Source organism: Gastrolobium bilobum, unplaced genomic scaffold, assembly GCF_033153095.1.
Source record: "Gastrolobium bilobum isolate Gb01-03AN ecotype WA unplaced genomic scaffold, APGP_CSIRO_Gbil_v1 utg15168, whole genome shotgun sequence".
Classification (NCBI taxonomy): Eukaryota; Viridiplantae; Streptophyta; class Magnoliopsida; order Fabales; family Fabaceae; genus Gastrolobium; species Gastrolobium bilobum.
This window is the reverse complement of record NW_026898752.1, coordinates 1,828-16,370: the sequence shown is the minus strand read 5'-3', so window position 1 is coordinate 16,370 and position 14,543 is coordinate 1,828. Positions and strand designations below refer to the sequence as shown.

At 38.3% G+C, this 14,543-nt stretch overlaps 1 protein-coding gene across 1 annotated transcript; it reads right to left on the bottom strand.

The window, feature by feature from the left end:
* Nucleotides 1-9,338: 9,338 nt before the first annotated feature.
* On the bottom strand, nt 9,339-9,716 carry LOC133283859 (uncharacterized). The gene has a single exon (XM_061480783.1). The coding sequence runs from the start codon at nt 9,714-9,716 to the stop codon at nt 9,339-9,341; it is 378 nt and encodes a 125-aa protein (XP_061336767.1).
* Nucleotides 9,717-14,543: the final 4,827 nt, after the last annotated feature.

Here is a 14,543-nt window from a genome sequence, read left to right as displayed (position 1 = left end):
CCGGCCTCCTGTCGCTAGAGGAATCAACCCCAGTATTACCTGAGCCTGAAATATGTTCCCCAAATGTGGGGTGAGATCTCTAACAAGAAATCTCAGTAAGACAAGGGGTCCTCAAGGATTTTCCACCCCAAGCTCACTTACATGTGCAATATAAGTTCAAAAGGCAGTTTAACAGTATAAGCTCCAAAACAGTGCAATGCAGCAATAATCATGTCATGTGTGTTATAACAATTCTACTGATCAAAGAAGTGCAGGAATCCATCTAAACCCACACAGTACTAGCCATTGTTGTACCCGCCCACAGGACCACCCCTTGGCCTCCTGTAGGCATAACACCACATACATATCATAAGCAATTGCACTTAACAGCTCATTAGCATTTCAATAAAACAGTACATGAAAACACATCATGCATACAACCATCCCCCCATGGGAAATGGTGGAACCAATAATGGCTAAACCGAGGACATGAAAGCTTACCTTGCAAGCTAACAATCCAAGCCAAGAGTCCAACCAATGCTCAAAGTCCAAACACAGCAGGATCACAATCTGTTTTGGACCAGCAATCATATCAAAAACCATAGCTCATAAGCATAAACATAAAGACAACGCTTCTCTTTTACGTTTCATGTCTTTAGGCTTCTCACAAAGCCACAAGCCCTTAATCACATAGATTCTGACTTAGTTAAGTTATTACAGAAGTTCAACTTCATCAAACTAAGATCCACAAACCATAGCTCAGTTCTGAATGAACAGTAACCTACTGTTCTTCGAAAATCCAAAATATCCGAATATATGTCGGGGGCATATCCGGATATCACAAAACCCTATAATCGGATATCAATATCCGGATATCACAGAATACCATATCCGGATATCAATATCCGGATATCACAGAATCACATACCCGAATATGAATATCCGGATATCGATATTCGGATATTTCGTGACAGAATGCAGTTCTGCATTTTCGCGAAGATATCATCCAAAGGTTCAACTTTTACCAATTAACTACGTTCAAGACTCCATTTTTAGGCACATTTAGGTTCATACTCAGGTTAGTTACTTGATTATCTCATCATACATGCCAAGACACCTCTTTTAAGCATTAAAACTCAAGATCAAGTGAAGGAACATACCCAAGGCTTCAAAACAGAAGCAAAGGCTTCTCTTGGAGCTCACAACCAGCTCCAAAGATTCTGACTTTGAAGGTGCACGAAAATGGCACACAAAGATGAGTTCTTTCTTCACAAAGGTCACTCTTTGGTCCTCAAAATGCCATAACAATGGATCCCTCAACCCACCCCAAGAAGTCAGCACCTCAAGCACAAGAGAACAACACCACAACTCAGAATGGAGCTCACCACACTCTCACCATGATAGTTCCCACTCACCCAAGGTGTTTAAAAGAAGAAGAAACCAAGAAAATGGTCTCTTGGAGGTCTCAATGGAGGAAGAAGAAGGTGCAAGGTGGCTGCACACAAGACTCAGCAATTTTTCACGTAGAAGGAAAGGTGGCTGACCTAGGATCATGTGCAAGGTTCTTTATATAGCTCACTTAAGCCATAATTGCACTGTATTAGCGCTAATTGTTATGCTTAGCAATTTAATCCCAAACTTTGGAATCTGAACCTACTCATTTTTACAAGATTTATCATATTCTTATTTTACTTTTCGCAGCACCTTTCCGGTATGCACTTTTCCATAGCCAGTATCAGTTCTGGCATCGGTTCTCATTATTTTAACTTGAAACTCGTCTTACAAGTCCTATATAATATTCTAGGAATATTCATGCACATATTATAATTTTCCGAGATACTTCTTCGGTACGCTTTTATACCGAGTAGCAGAACCGGTATCTGCACTTTTGGTCCAAAAAGCGACTTTCAACATTATTACTCACTACTCTAATTATTAAAGCCTCATAATAATTATTAGGGTCAATTATGGAATTATTTTCTAATTTTCACATCTAATTAATTAATTTCCTTAATTAACGGTGCAGGTTCTTACAACAACCACAAAACACCAGTTACATGATTTTTACATCATCATTTCCTTACTTCCCTTCAATGGCCGAAATTAACAAGAATGCATACTAAAGGATTTCTAATTCATTTCAACACTTCCAAACATCATACAATCCTATAATTAACTCGTACAAATACTCCACAACTCAATTACACAATCCCACAACATATCCATTTCACAAAGTCTTGAATTCCCAACTCAAAATTTTCCTATGTTATCAACTTTTTCACTAATAAATTTTATGAGCTCAATCTATAAAACATCATTCTAAGGCACTTTTATCTAATGCACATTTTCAATTTGAGCTCTCTAACCATGTCAATCCATGCACACTAACCCTAGGTTCAAAAAAATCCAATCCTATGAATCAACCAATGAAATGTGTTAAAACTTACCCACAATCAAGGCCTAGGACTCCTCAACACAATACCCAAGCATTGTAGGATCAATGAACTCCAAGACATCAATTTTCCACATCATGTCCGCGGACTTGGGTCCTTGATTTCTCCCAAATTAGTGAGTTTCAAGCCTTGAGACTACCATGATTGTGTTTAGAATGCTATTTACTTAAAGTTTGATGTAGTGGAAGTTGGATTTTGGTGGTATTTTGGTGGAATGTAGTTTTGAACCAAAACTTGCACAAAGAGGAAAGGGAGCTCGATTTTGATGAGAGAGAATGGGGGAGAAGATGATGAATAGTGGCTGATTGCATAGGTGGCTTTAAGTCACTTAAGTGGGTAGGTCCCACTTGACACCTCACTCAATTCAAATTATTTCAAATCTCCCACTTAAACCACCAATCTCCAAATATTTCATAAATTATTCATAAACTCCAAAATTTAATATTCACCAAAGTTCTTTAATTTCCCTTGATCAGATGAATCCGAAGTTTTCCGGTCGTTTGGTGAAATCACAGTTTTAAGTTGTTATGTGCATTGTGGGCACGCTTCCCTAAAAACCCTAATTTCAATCAGTTTTCACCAGAAATTATATTTCCTAGTCCTATGTACCATTTATAACTTATTTCCAAACCTAGAGCTCAAAATTCATTCGGCATGCTTTACGGTGCAACTGTACCGCGATATTTTTACCGGTAAAAACACTATTTATCAAATTTCCAGAAACTTGTCTAACCACTCAATTTTTCGTTTTAAATCCATTTCCAGTGTTGATTTTCCATTTGAGACCTTCAACTCAATTATTCTTTCCTAGGATTACGTGTTTGGTAATTTACCATTTTATCCTCTTATGTATTTTGACCCAGAACTCAGGATTTTCACTAATCGTACCCTTTAATTAACATTTTAATATACAATTATATGTTTTAGAAATACGAGGTGTTATATAGTCACGGATGTTGACTCCTCCAAATGGCTTGAAGCCATGAGGTCTGAAATAGACTCGATGCATCAAAACCAGGTATGAACCTTGGTTCCATATCCAGAATGAACGGTTCCTATTAGATGTAAATGGGTCTTTAAGAAAAAGACTGATGTAGATGGAAACGTTCAAACCTATAAAGCTAGGTTGGTTGCGAAAGGATATCGTCAAAGACAAGGAGTTGACTATGACGAGGCTTTCTCACCTGTTGCCATGGTCAAATCTATTCGGATCATGCTAACTATAGCAACATATAATGTTTATGAAATTTGGCAAATGGATGTCAAGATTGCCTTCATAATTTGGCAAAGGAGGAGGTGTATATGACACATCTTGAAGGTTTTGAATCAAAAGGCCAGAATATATGGTATGCAAACTTCAAAGGTCAATATATGGGCTAAAGTAAGCATCACAGAGTTGGAACATTCATTTTGATGAGGTTGTTAGGAGTAACGGTTTCATCAAGAACAAGGATGAGTCTTGTGTTTACAAGAAGGCTAGTGGGAGCAATGTTATTTTTTTGGTGCTTTATGTGGATAACATATTGCTGATAGGGAATGACATCCATATACTTTAAACAGTTAAGGAGTTACTTTCTGAAAGCATCACCATGAAAGATTTGGGAGAGGCGACCTATATACTGGGTATAAAGATCTATAGAGATAGAACTAAGAGGCTACTTGATTATCCCAATCTACGTACATTGACAAAATACTAAGGAGATTTACTATGGAAGGGTCAAAAAGGGATTTTCCTCCTGTCAATCAAGGCGTGCACCTTTCTAAGGCTATGTGTCCTAAGGCACAATAAGAGAATGATCGCATGAGTGAGATACCATACACTTCGGCTATCGGATCCATCATGTATGTCATGATCTATACAAGACTGGATGTCTCTTATGCTTTAAGCATAACGAGCAAGCGCCAAGCAGACCATGGAGAAGGTCACTGGACAACAATCAAAATAATCCTCAAGTACTTGAGAAGGACTAAGGATATATTTCTGGTTTATGGTGGATTTAATGAGCTAGCAGTGAAAGGGTTCACTGATGCTAGCTTCTAAATTGACAAAGATGATTGTAAATCATAATCAAGGTTCGTATTCACCTTAAATGGTAGAGTAGTGACTTGGAAAAGTTCCAAACAGGAGATTACAACAGATTCAATGACAGAGGCTGAATATATAACGGCTTCAGAAGTAACTAAGGAGGCAGTGTGGATCAAGAAGTTCATCACTGAACTTGGGGTGGTTCCAAGCGTTAGTGAGCCCATACAGTTGTATTGTGACAACAATGGTGCTATTGCGCAGGCAAAAGAACCCAGGTCTCATCAAAGATCAAAACACGTGCTCCGCAGATATCACCTGATTAGAGAAATCAGTGATAGGATGGATGTAAAGATGGACTATGTTCCCACAGATGACAACCTAGCCGATTCTCTGACAAAAGTAGTTTCTCAAAGAAAACATGATAGTCATTATGAGGCTTTAGGATATATATTTCGGTCATATAGGTTCTAGGCCAAGTGGGAGATTGTTAGTGCATAGGTGTCATAGAAACAATATGAGTGTCAGATGTACCCATGTACTTCTTTATTGTTGTGAATAAATTTTATGAATAAAAGCATTTTTTTATCTTGTTTCATATTGCATGTCTCAAATATTGAATATGAGTAACTGGATAAAGCCCTTGGAATGGAACGAGTGTCACATTGAGGATCTGTGATAGGGATCACGATCATGAGGGCTCAATAACACCACACGCCCATTGCCAAAAATATGTTCCTAGTTCAGAGATACCGATAATGGGTATTGTTGATCTCGGGTAAGACTAGCACGACCTAGATACTTGCATGGAGATGCAAGGTAGAGTCCTCGTGAGCTACATACATGGAGATGTCTTAGATGACTCGTGGGCGGACCTATTGGAGAATAGCTCGCACTGAATTGACCCATAAAGAGACATTACAAGGAAATCTCACAGATAGTATCAATAGGTAATATCTCTTATTATTTGGGAGTGTCTTTCCATAAACCAGACGTTGGCATATAAACCTGTGCTTTGGAAGGCTTGCTTTGATTGTATACCTTGTCTTCCTGATACATGGAGACTCGTAGGTATACTCTTGGGCATGCCCTCAAGACTCAGGGCTAGTGTGACAAGTTGAAGGAATTCGTCAATCTCTGTGAGGTATTAGGTTATTCGTAGACTAGTAAAATCGAGATGACATTTACAAGACTCGGGAATCTATGCATAGTAAAGGAGTCATGAGATGGCCCGCTCATTAAAGTGCGTAAATGAATATTCCCTGTTTCGGCAAAAGCTAATCCTAGACCGCAAGGCTTGATACGTTTTCCTTGACCTAGGTTAATGGGACGGATAACCGAGACGAAGAACAATTCACACGGTAACCAAATATGTATAACAGGTTGATCATTCAATGAACTCAACTAGATCTAGGACAACAAAGCATTGTTAGTGCTCTGTGTTGTCATTAGATGAATTGGGCTTAATGAGCCCAAGCCCATTTATGTCAGTGGCTATATTGGGCCTGATTGGTCGCAGACAAACACCTTAAGTTGTCTTGAATTCTAGCATATGTGATTTGGGCCCAATAAGGCATAACAGGCGTAAGTTGGAAAAGCCCACATATTGGGCCAAGAGAGACAGTAGGTGACATCATGGGTCAAGTTGGACTTAATCCATGATATAACCTAATTAATTTAAATGTTAAATTAATAAAATTAATTTGAATTTTATTTTTGAATTTTAAAAATAATTTGAATTCTAATTTCAAATTTTGAATTTGAATTTTGAATTTAAATAAATATAAATTAAATTCTTATTTTGAATTTTGAATTTAAAATTTGAATTTAAATATAGTCATTAAATTGGATTTAATGAAGATGGAGAAAATAAAGGAAACCAATCAATTAGATTGATTGGATAAAATTAAGGAAATCAATTAATTAAATTAATTGGTTGAAATTTGGGAAACCAATCAATTGTTGATTGGATAAAATTAAGGAAATTAATTAATTAAATTAATTGGCTGAAATATGGGAAACCAATCAATTGGATTGATTGTATAAAATTAAGAAAATTACCGAATAAGATTGGGATTTGATGAGGGCGCTGATTTGATCTAGTCTTAGGTTAATAAGGCACCACACATATATAGCCCCTCTTCTTACTTAATTTTTCTAACTCTTCTTCTCTAATTTTCTCCACTGAAACCTTAGTTAACACACACATCAGTGTGGCGGCTATCTCTCTCTTGCAATAACCACAGGCACCACCCAGTCTATGTTCTTCTCTTGAGTCTAGCAACTTTCATTGAAGGATATTGGGCAGTCGAGGAAGCGTTCTTCTCTTACAAGACAATAAGGTGTTGTGGATTTCCATCATAGGACTTGTGTTCTTCAAGTCTGAAGAATTGATCAAGAACGCATTTGACCATGAAAAGTTATCCGAGTAAAGGCATCAACTTTAAACCCCTAACATGTCTAGTGCATGATTCATGGGTTGCACATGATTGAGGGTGGGGAATGGTTGCTTCTTCTACATAAAAATTTTAAGTATTCACTCTTTTATGTTCATGGCCTACAAAAGGATACTTTCAGTTCCTGTCCGCAAAGATGAGCCTGTTTGCTCGAGGAGGAACTCGGATGAGCTTTCCTTTTTCTTTTTCTACCGAGTCCTTGTTACCTAACTCAACATTCGATTTCCTTTAACCGAGTTTCAAATTTGTGTCTTGAATCATCTTCATATAGCCCCTTCTCAACTTCACCCCAATGGTTGGGGTTTTCTTAAAGCATTTGAACACTTTTGTGCTTACCTTACTTTACCTTGCACAATTTCTGTCTTCTTTTTATTTTTTCAGGCCATTACACCTCATACTGGCTGTGAACCACCAAAGAGGATGGGTTGGGTCACTATTCAGGGTTACCCTTCACAAAAACTTTTTAATGTTTACTCTGATTCTTTCAAGAACTTTAAAGAAACGTTCTTTAAAGTTGCTACGCAACCCGGAAAAGAACCCTGGTTCCTTTGATCTTCTGATTCAGAGGATGTAGAAGGGAAACCGAGTTAACTGATGATGAGTTTGATACGGTTATCTCCAAGGCCGCATATGTCCAATCGCTTGGTCATGTTAGTGTCGCCTCATTTATTTTCAAATCTCATGAGGAACTTGACTTAGAATTGAGTATGCTTTTTTTTACTTACTCATTTATGCATTTTTGTGATATGATGTCTGATTCTAACACGGTTCTGTGTTTATCATTTGCAGTTCCAAACATGAAGGGCCAACAGGATGAGCAACCGAGTTTTTTGGCCACTTTGAACCGAGGTAAGAAGGCCGCAGTTGTCGACTTGACAACCTGGAAAAGAAAAACTCCTGAGCTCAGGTCCAAGAAGCTGGCTACCGGGGAGAAAGGAAAGGGGACTCCAGCTGAGAAGGGTACCCCTGCTCCCATTCGAGTTTTGGCTACTCCTCCTTCTCCTCCTGCTACTGGCCTTTCAAAGAATGCTCTTTGGCAGTCCGGGATCAATAATGACTTCCGTGATGTCATTTGTCTACCTGATCATTTCTTTAATTCTACTCCTTCTTCTCCTTCTGAGATGAAGGAGTTAGAAAACATTGAGTTAAATTGTATGAAAATGGCTTCTTTCGCCAGGCCCTTATTGTCTTTGAAAAATAAATATGTTCAGACTTTGACCGAGATGAATGCAGCCAGAGAGGAGAATGGCAAAACTCACGTTGAGCTTTTGAAGGTAAAGGAGGACTTGAGAACTCTCCAATTTGAAAATGATTCTCTTCAACTTCTGCATGTCAGTAATGTTCATTCCATGAAGGATTTTAAAATCATGTTTGAACGTACTAATGGTAAGCTGAAAGAAGCTGAGATCGATGCTCGATTTTATCAAGGCGAGTTGGAGAAGTCGGTATTGGGTTCTTTCAACAATGCTGTTAGTCAAATTAAAGTTCTCAATCCTAGTCTCGAGTTTAACACTACCAGCTTGCATCACAAAGCTTATGTTAGCAATGGTCAAATTGTTTCTCCCTTCCAGAATCTTCTGCAGGTGATTCAGCAACCCAGGTTGAAGGTGACCGAGTTGAAGGAGAAGAGGAAGTTACTACCCCGGATGCTGCCGAAGTTGGTGACGTACAAATCGGTCATGTTGAGACTCCAGAATGAAGGGCCGGGATGCCGGTTTAATTTGTAATCATTCTTTTCTCAGGGCTTTTGAGCCGCGTTTTGATTTGTAATGATATTTCCGGGTTTCCACCCAGTCTTTTGCTTTTAATATTTTTGACTCATTTTGAATTTATCAACTTTGTGCCTTTGACAACTTCATCTTTATAATGAGGTTTTGCATATTTACTGAGTGAGTGAATGAATGAAGAAAATGAAGAACCGTGGAAACATATAAGTGATTCGGCGCTAAAACGTTGAAAAAAAATGTTTTAGCGCCCTGTTCCAGAAAATGTGCACATAGTTGTGTGCATCAACGCGCTAAAACGGTCAACCAGGACGTTGTAGCGCGCTGGACCAGAGTGCTTACATTATGATGCGTTAGGGGAACGTTAAAACTTAAAACGGTCAAGTAGAACGTTTTAGCGCTCTGGGCCAGAGTTTTGCATTGTGATGCATCTCTAGATCGCTAAAACGTCCAAAATGGAAGTTTTAGCGCCAGCACTTGTCAATTTTTTTCAAAATTTTCTAAAACTTTTTTTTTTATAATATTATTAATATTAATTATCACATACCTGATATAGTGGGTTTCCTCCCACTCAGTGCGTGTTTAACGTCACGAGCCTGACGGTCCTTACTCAACTTACCTCCATCAGAGCAACTGTAAGAAGTTGTCTGTCCACAACACTTCCAATGTACAACTTTAATCTCTGACCGTTGACAGTGAAGCTTCAGTCAGAATCCAAAGGACAAATTTCCACTGCTCCATAAGACTTCATATCCTTCACCACAAATGGTCCAGACCATCTGGACTTTAACTTCGCAGGAAATAACTTCAACCTGGAATTGAACAGCAGAACTTGATTACCCTCCTTGAAATCCCTGGGTGTTATCTTCCTGTCATGCCATAGCTTGGTCTTTTCCTTATATAAGCTTGCACTTTCATATGCAGTAAGACGAAATTCATCCAGTTCATCCAATTGAAGTAGCCTCTTCTCACCTACTGCTTTTGAATCAAAGTTTAAAAACTTAACAGCCCATAATGCTCTATGCTCCAATCCCACCGGCAAATGACATGCTTTCCCAAATAACAACTGAAATGGAGACATTCCAATAGGAGTCTTAAATATTGTACGGTATGCCCACAAAATGTCATCAAGTTTCTTGGACCATTGAGTCCTGGCATTCCCAACAGTCTTTTCCAGTATTCGCTTAAGTTCTCTGTTAGAAATTTCAACCTGAACACAAGTCTGTGGGTGATACAGGCAGGGTACTTATCTTATGCCTGACTCCGTATTTTGCAAGAAAAACTTCTACCAACCGGTTGTCAAAATGTGTTCCCCCATCAATGATTATGGCTCTCGGGTGTAACATCCCAGTCTCGAGCCGGTTCAATTAACATACATATGATAAAAACAGAAACAACGGAAGACTTAACTTACGAAAATACGAGCTAACTTTTTCCTTTTTCTACTTTAATTCTTACTCGTCGTAAACGAAAATCGGGCAGAGTTTCCTCTATAAAGCGAACAACTGGGGATTTTCCAATCCCACTCAGAAGCATTTCCTGATAACAGTTTATACCACATATCAATTCAGAAATACCCGACATCCAAATATAATCACATACTCATCCATGGGCGCATGCATAACATGGCTCCGTGCCACTATATCTAACAGCATGCAATCCAAAACGTTAACATATCTGAATACTACATCATCATATAATGTGCCTGAATACTCAAATGTACATGCATCAAACTGACAGACATGTACAAAACATATACAGGCCATATACAAAATAAAGGATCTAACATCATGATCCACAAAATACTGAAATACTAAATAGAAGCACTATACTCCAAAATAGAAGTAGCCTACGGCTACTCAAAACCCAATCCGTCCAAAATCCTCAGCCACAGGCACCTGAAAATATGGCTCCAACGAGGGGTGAGAATACAAATCTCAATAAGCTCCAGGTTTATAGAGAATTCTCCATACCCCTGGCTCACTCCTGCATGAAAGTCAGATACAGAGTATACGAATACAACATATAACAGATATCATAACAGAACAGAGCATATATCCATATCATATCAGAGATGTGCGCCGTCATTCCCAAGGGAGGACCCCAAGCGGAAATCAAGGCATGTGTTCCTGAGGGAGGACCCCAAAGCGGAAATCAGGGTACTATACAATCAATGGCCATAGATTATTACAAAAATCATCTTACAGAAGTCATATCAGAACAAAACATATCATGTTATCAAATAGCTCTATATGAATGTATCTATACAAAGCATCAAAACAGTCATACAATCCAACCACAGTTCACTAACTATGGTGGAGCACTCAAGTAGGAAAAGACTCCTTAAACATAGAGCTTACGTCTTGAAGCTTTACCAATACGCTTACTTGTTGCACAAGTTACTTATATGTCTTCAAGAGATTCTGATCCTTTTTAGTCCCTAGGTACACCTAGAGCAAGAATCCACAAATACAAATCAATAAAATGCTATCATGCCTAGACTTTCCATAAGGCATACATTTTATCGCTTATCTTCCTTTCTTTATATTTTTGCCAATGCTATCCTAATACACAAGTCTAGGCCATTTCACTTCATATTCTTATTAATCTCATGTGTTGAACTCAACCCTTAACAAAATACATCATAATTTCATCATCCTTATTTTCACCCTATAAGGCCAAAACCCCTAAAGAGGAAACCAAGGTTTTTATTTTATTTTATTTCATTTCTTTCACTTAATTTAATAACTCCACATACATAATTATATCTCTACCAAATTCCAATTAAATTTTTGGAATCTCAAACCCTCCAAATCCTTCAAGGTCGAAACATCAAGGGTATGTTTCAAAGGATTTTCTTTCTAATTTAACATTCTTACTAACTCATCATTTTTCCACTTGTTGCAACACCTCACACCTTCCAAATACCCAATTTAAACTTTGCACATCAACCCCCTCTAAATCCTCTCATGGCCGAACATAAAGGGACATACAAAAGGGGATTTTTTTCATTTAACACATGTAACAATACTTATTTCACATGTATATATATCAAACATCAAAACTCTATCATCACTTTACCTTTTAAACTAATTCTTTTCCCAACCAACACATACTTACAATTTTTATGGCTCATAAAATCAAAATAGTGCCATGAAAATAGAGTTTTATTACCTCCAATAGCTTGCACAAAGTCTAGGGAGCCATTTCCAAGCAAAACTCCTCTAAAAATACACTTTCTCCTCCTTGATGAATAGTGACACGAAACTGGAGGGTGGAAGAACTCCTCACACACTCAACTATAGCTCAAACTAATAGGTGGAATGGATTCATTGAGTGGTTTCCAATCAATTTTATGTGGTGGGTCATTGGATTTGGTGGAATATTCAAGAAGAAATCAAAGAAGGAAATCAAGCCCTAAACCCCCTTTCCATGATGCACTCCTCGGTTTGCAAGAGAGAGAAAGGAGCTTTAGTTGTGTGAATAGTGATTCACTTGGATGACAAAGCTTTATAGACTCATGTGACTTTTTAACAGATGTTTTTCTTTCGCGTATTTTTACTTAAACTGACTCGAAACTAACTCAACGCTACAAACATATTTTTTATTTTTCTAAAATCATTTACATTAATTTTTATTTCCTAAGGAACAATATTCATAATTCACAGTATGGTTTCTGCACCGTTTTTGACGAAATGCACTGTGAACCACTAACTGTACTTTATGTATTTTTGAAACTTAACACTTATAAACTTATCATTTTCTTGGGCCTATATCGACTTGCTTGGCATATATTGGAATTTCTAATTCTTACTTCATCAATTATTTATTTCTGGACTCTACCGGTTGCTTAAACAGCGGTAGAAAACACTATTCACGAGATTTTCACGGAAAGTGCCAGACTATACAATTTTTCGTTCTGAACTCATATATGGAATCAGAATTGTCAAATTATGTCTCAAAAATCATTTTTCTTATTTAAGCTCTACCGTTTAATTCGCAAGACTGCGAATTCTTCGACAGAACGCACTGTTCATAACATAGTCATGATTACAGTCAAAATACTCGGAATCACTCACTAAATCTAATTATGGCATTTAAATCCTTAAATTAAATCTCTAATTAAGATTTACCATTTTGGGTCATTATATTCACCCCACCTTTTAAGGATTTTGCCCACAAAATCAAATATCAAAAATAACACATACCTGACGTCAAACTCAGGGTACTGCTGGAGAATTTCGTTCTCCCGCTCCCAAGTAGCGTCCCCAGGAGTCAATCCTTCCCATTGCACTTTGATCATGGGAATAATCCTGTTTCTCAATACTTTTTCATCACGTGCTAGGACCTTCAACGGTCCCACAACAAACTTCAAGTCTTTTTGTTACTTCGATATTGTCCGGCTGTACTATGTGGGATGCACCCGGCACATATTTTCGAAGTTGACTGATGTGAAAAACACTATGCAGATTTGATAGATGTGGATGTAAAGCAAGCTGATATGTCACAGGTCCGACCCTTTTTATAATCTGGTAGGGCCCAATGAACCTAGGACTCAACTTCCTCACTCCTAGAGCACGCCCAACACACGTAGTCGGAGACAAATGGATAAATACATGATCCCCTTCAGAAAATTCAAGGGGTCGGTGATTTGCATCATAATAACTCTTTTGGCGGCTCTGTGCTTTCTTCAATCGATCCTTAATCATCATAATTTGATCGGTAGTCTCTTGGACCATATCAGGCCCAAATAACTGCCTCTCACCAATTTCTGACCAACACGTAGGCGCCCTGCACCTACGGCCATACAAAGCTTCATAGGGAGCCATGCCCAAACTGGCATGATAACTATTATTATAGAAAAATTCCACCAAAGGAAGATACTTATCCCATGCATTTCCCTGCTCTAAGGCACAAGCCCTCAACAAGTCCTCCAGGGTCTGAATAGTCCTCTCAGTCTGACCATCAGTCTGGGGATGATAAGCCGTACTCAGCCTCAGCTGCGTACCGAATGCCTGTTGCACTGCATCCCAAAGTCGAGAAGTAAATTTAGGGTCCCGATCACTAATGATACTTTTAGGAACACCATGCAATTTCACTATCTCCCTTACATATAATCGAGCCAGCTGCTCTGTAGAGAAACTCGTTTTGACTGGTATGAAATGTGCAGACTTTGTCAATCTGTCAACAACTACCCAGATAGAATCAAAACCAGCCTGAGTTCTCGGTAATGCTACTACAAAATCCATAGAAATACTGACCCATTTCCATTCCGGAATATCCAAGGGCTGCAATAATCCAGAAGGTCTCTGATGCTCAATCTTAACTTTCTGACATGTCAAACACTTACTCACAAACAGAGCAATATCTTTCTTCATTCCCGACCACCAGAAGTTTCGTTTCAAGTCTTGGTACATCTTGGTAGCAGCAGGATGGATAGTGTACTTACCCATATGGCCCTCAGCCAATACCTCATCTACCATTTGACCTTTCGGAACAATGATCCGATCCTTGTAAAACTTAAGACCGAACCTATCCATTGACACAAAGTCCTGCTCTTTCATAGACTGAATCTCTTCATCAAGCAATTGAGCTTCTTTAATTCGCTCAACTAATGAGTTCAGGACTACCGTAGTAGTCAATAAACGTGGACTATCTTCTGTATTCACAAGAATGCGGAGATCCTTGAACTTCTCAATCAGATTATACTCAGAAATCATTAAATTGGCATACCAAGCGCCTTTCTGCTTAAAGCATCTGCTACTACATTGGCCTTACCAGGGTGATATTGCAATTCAAAATCATAATCCTTCAGGAATTCCACCCATCGGCGTTGCCTCATATTCAGCTCTTTCTGATCAAACAGATATTTCAAACTTTTGTTGTCACTGTAGACAATGAAATCGGC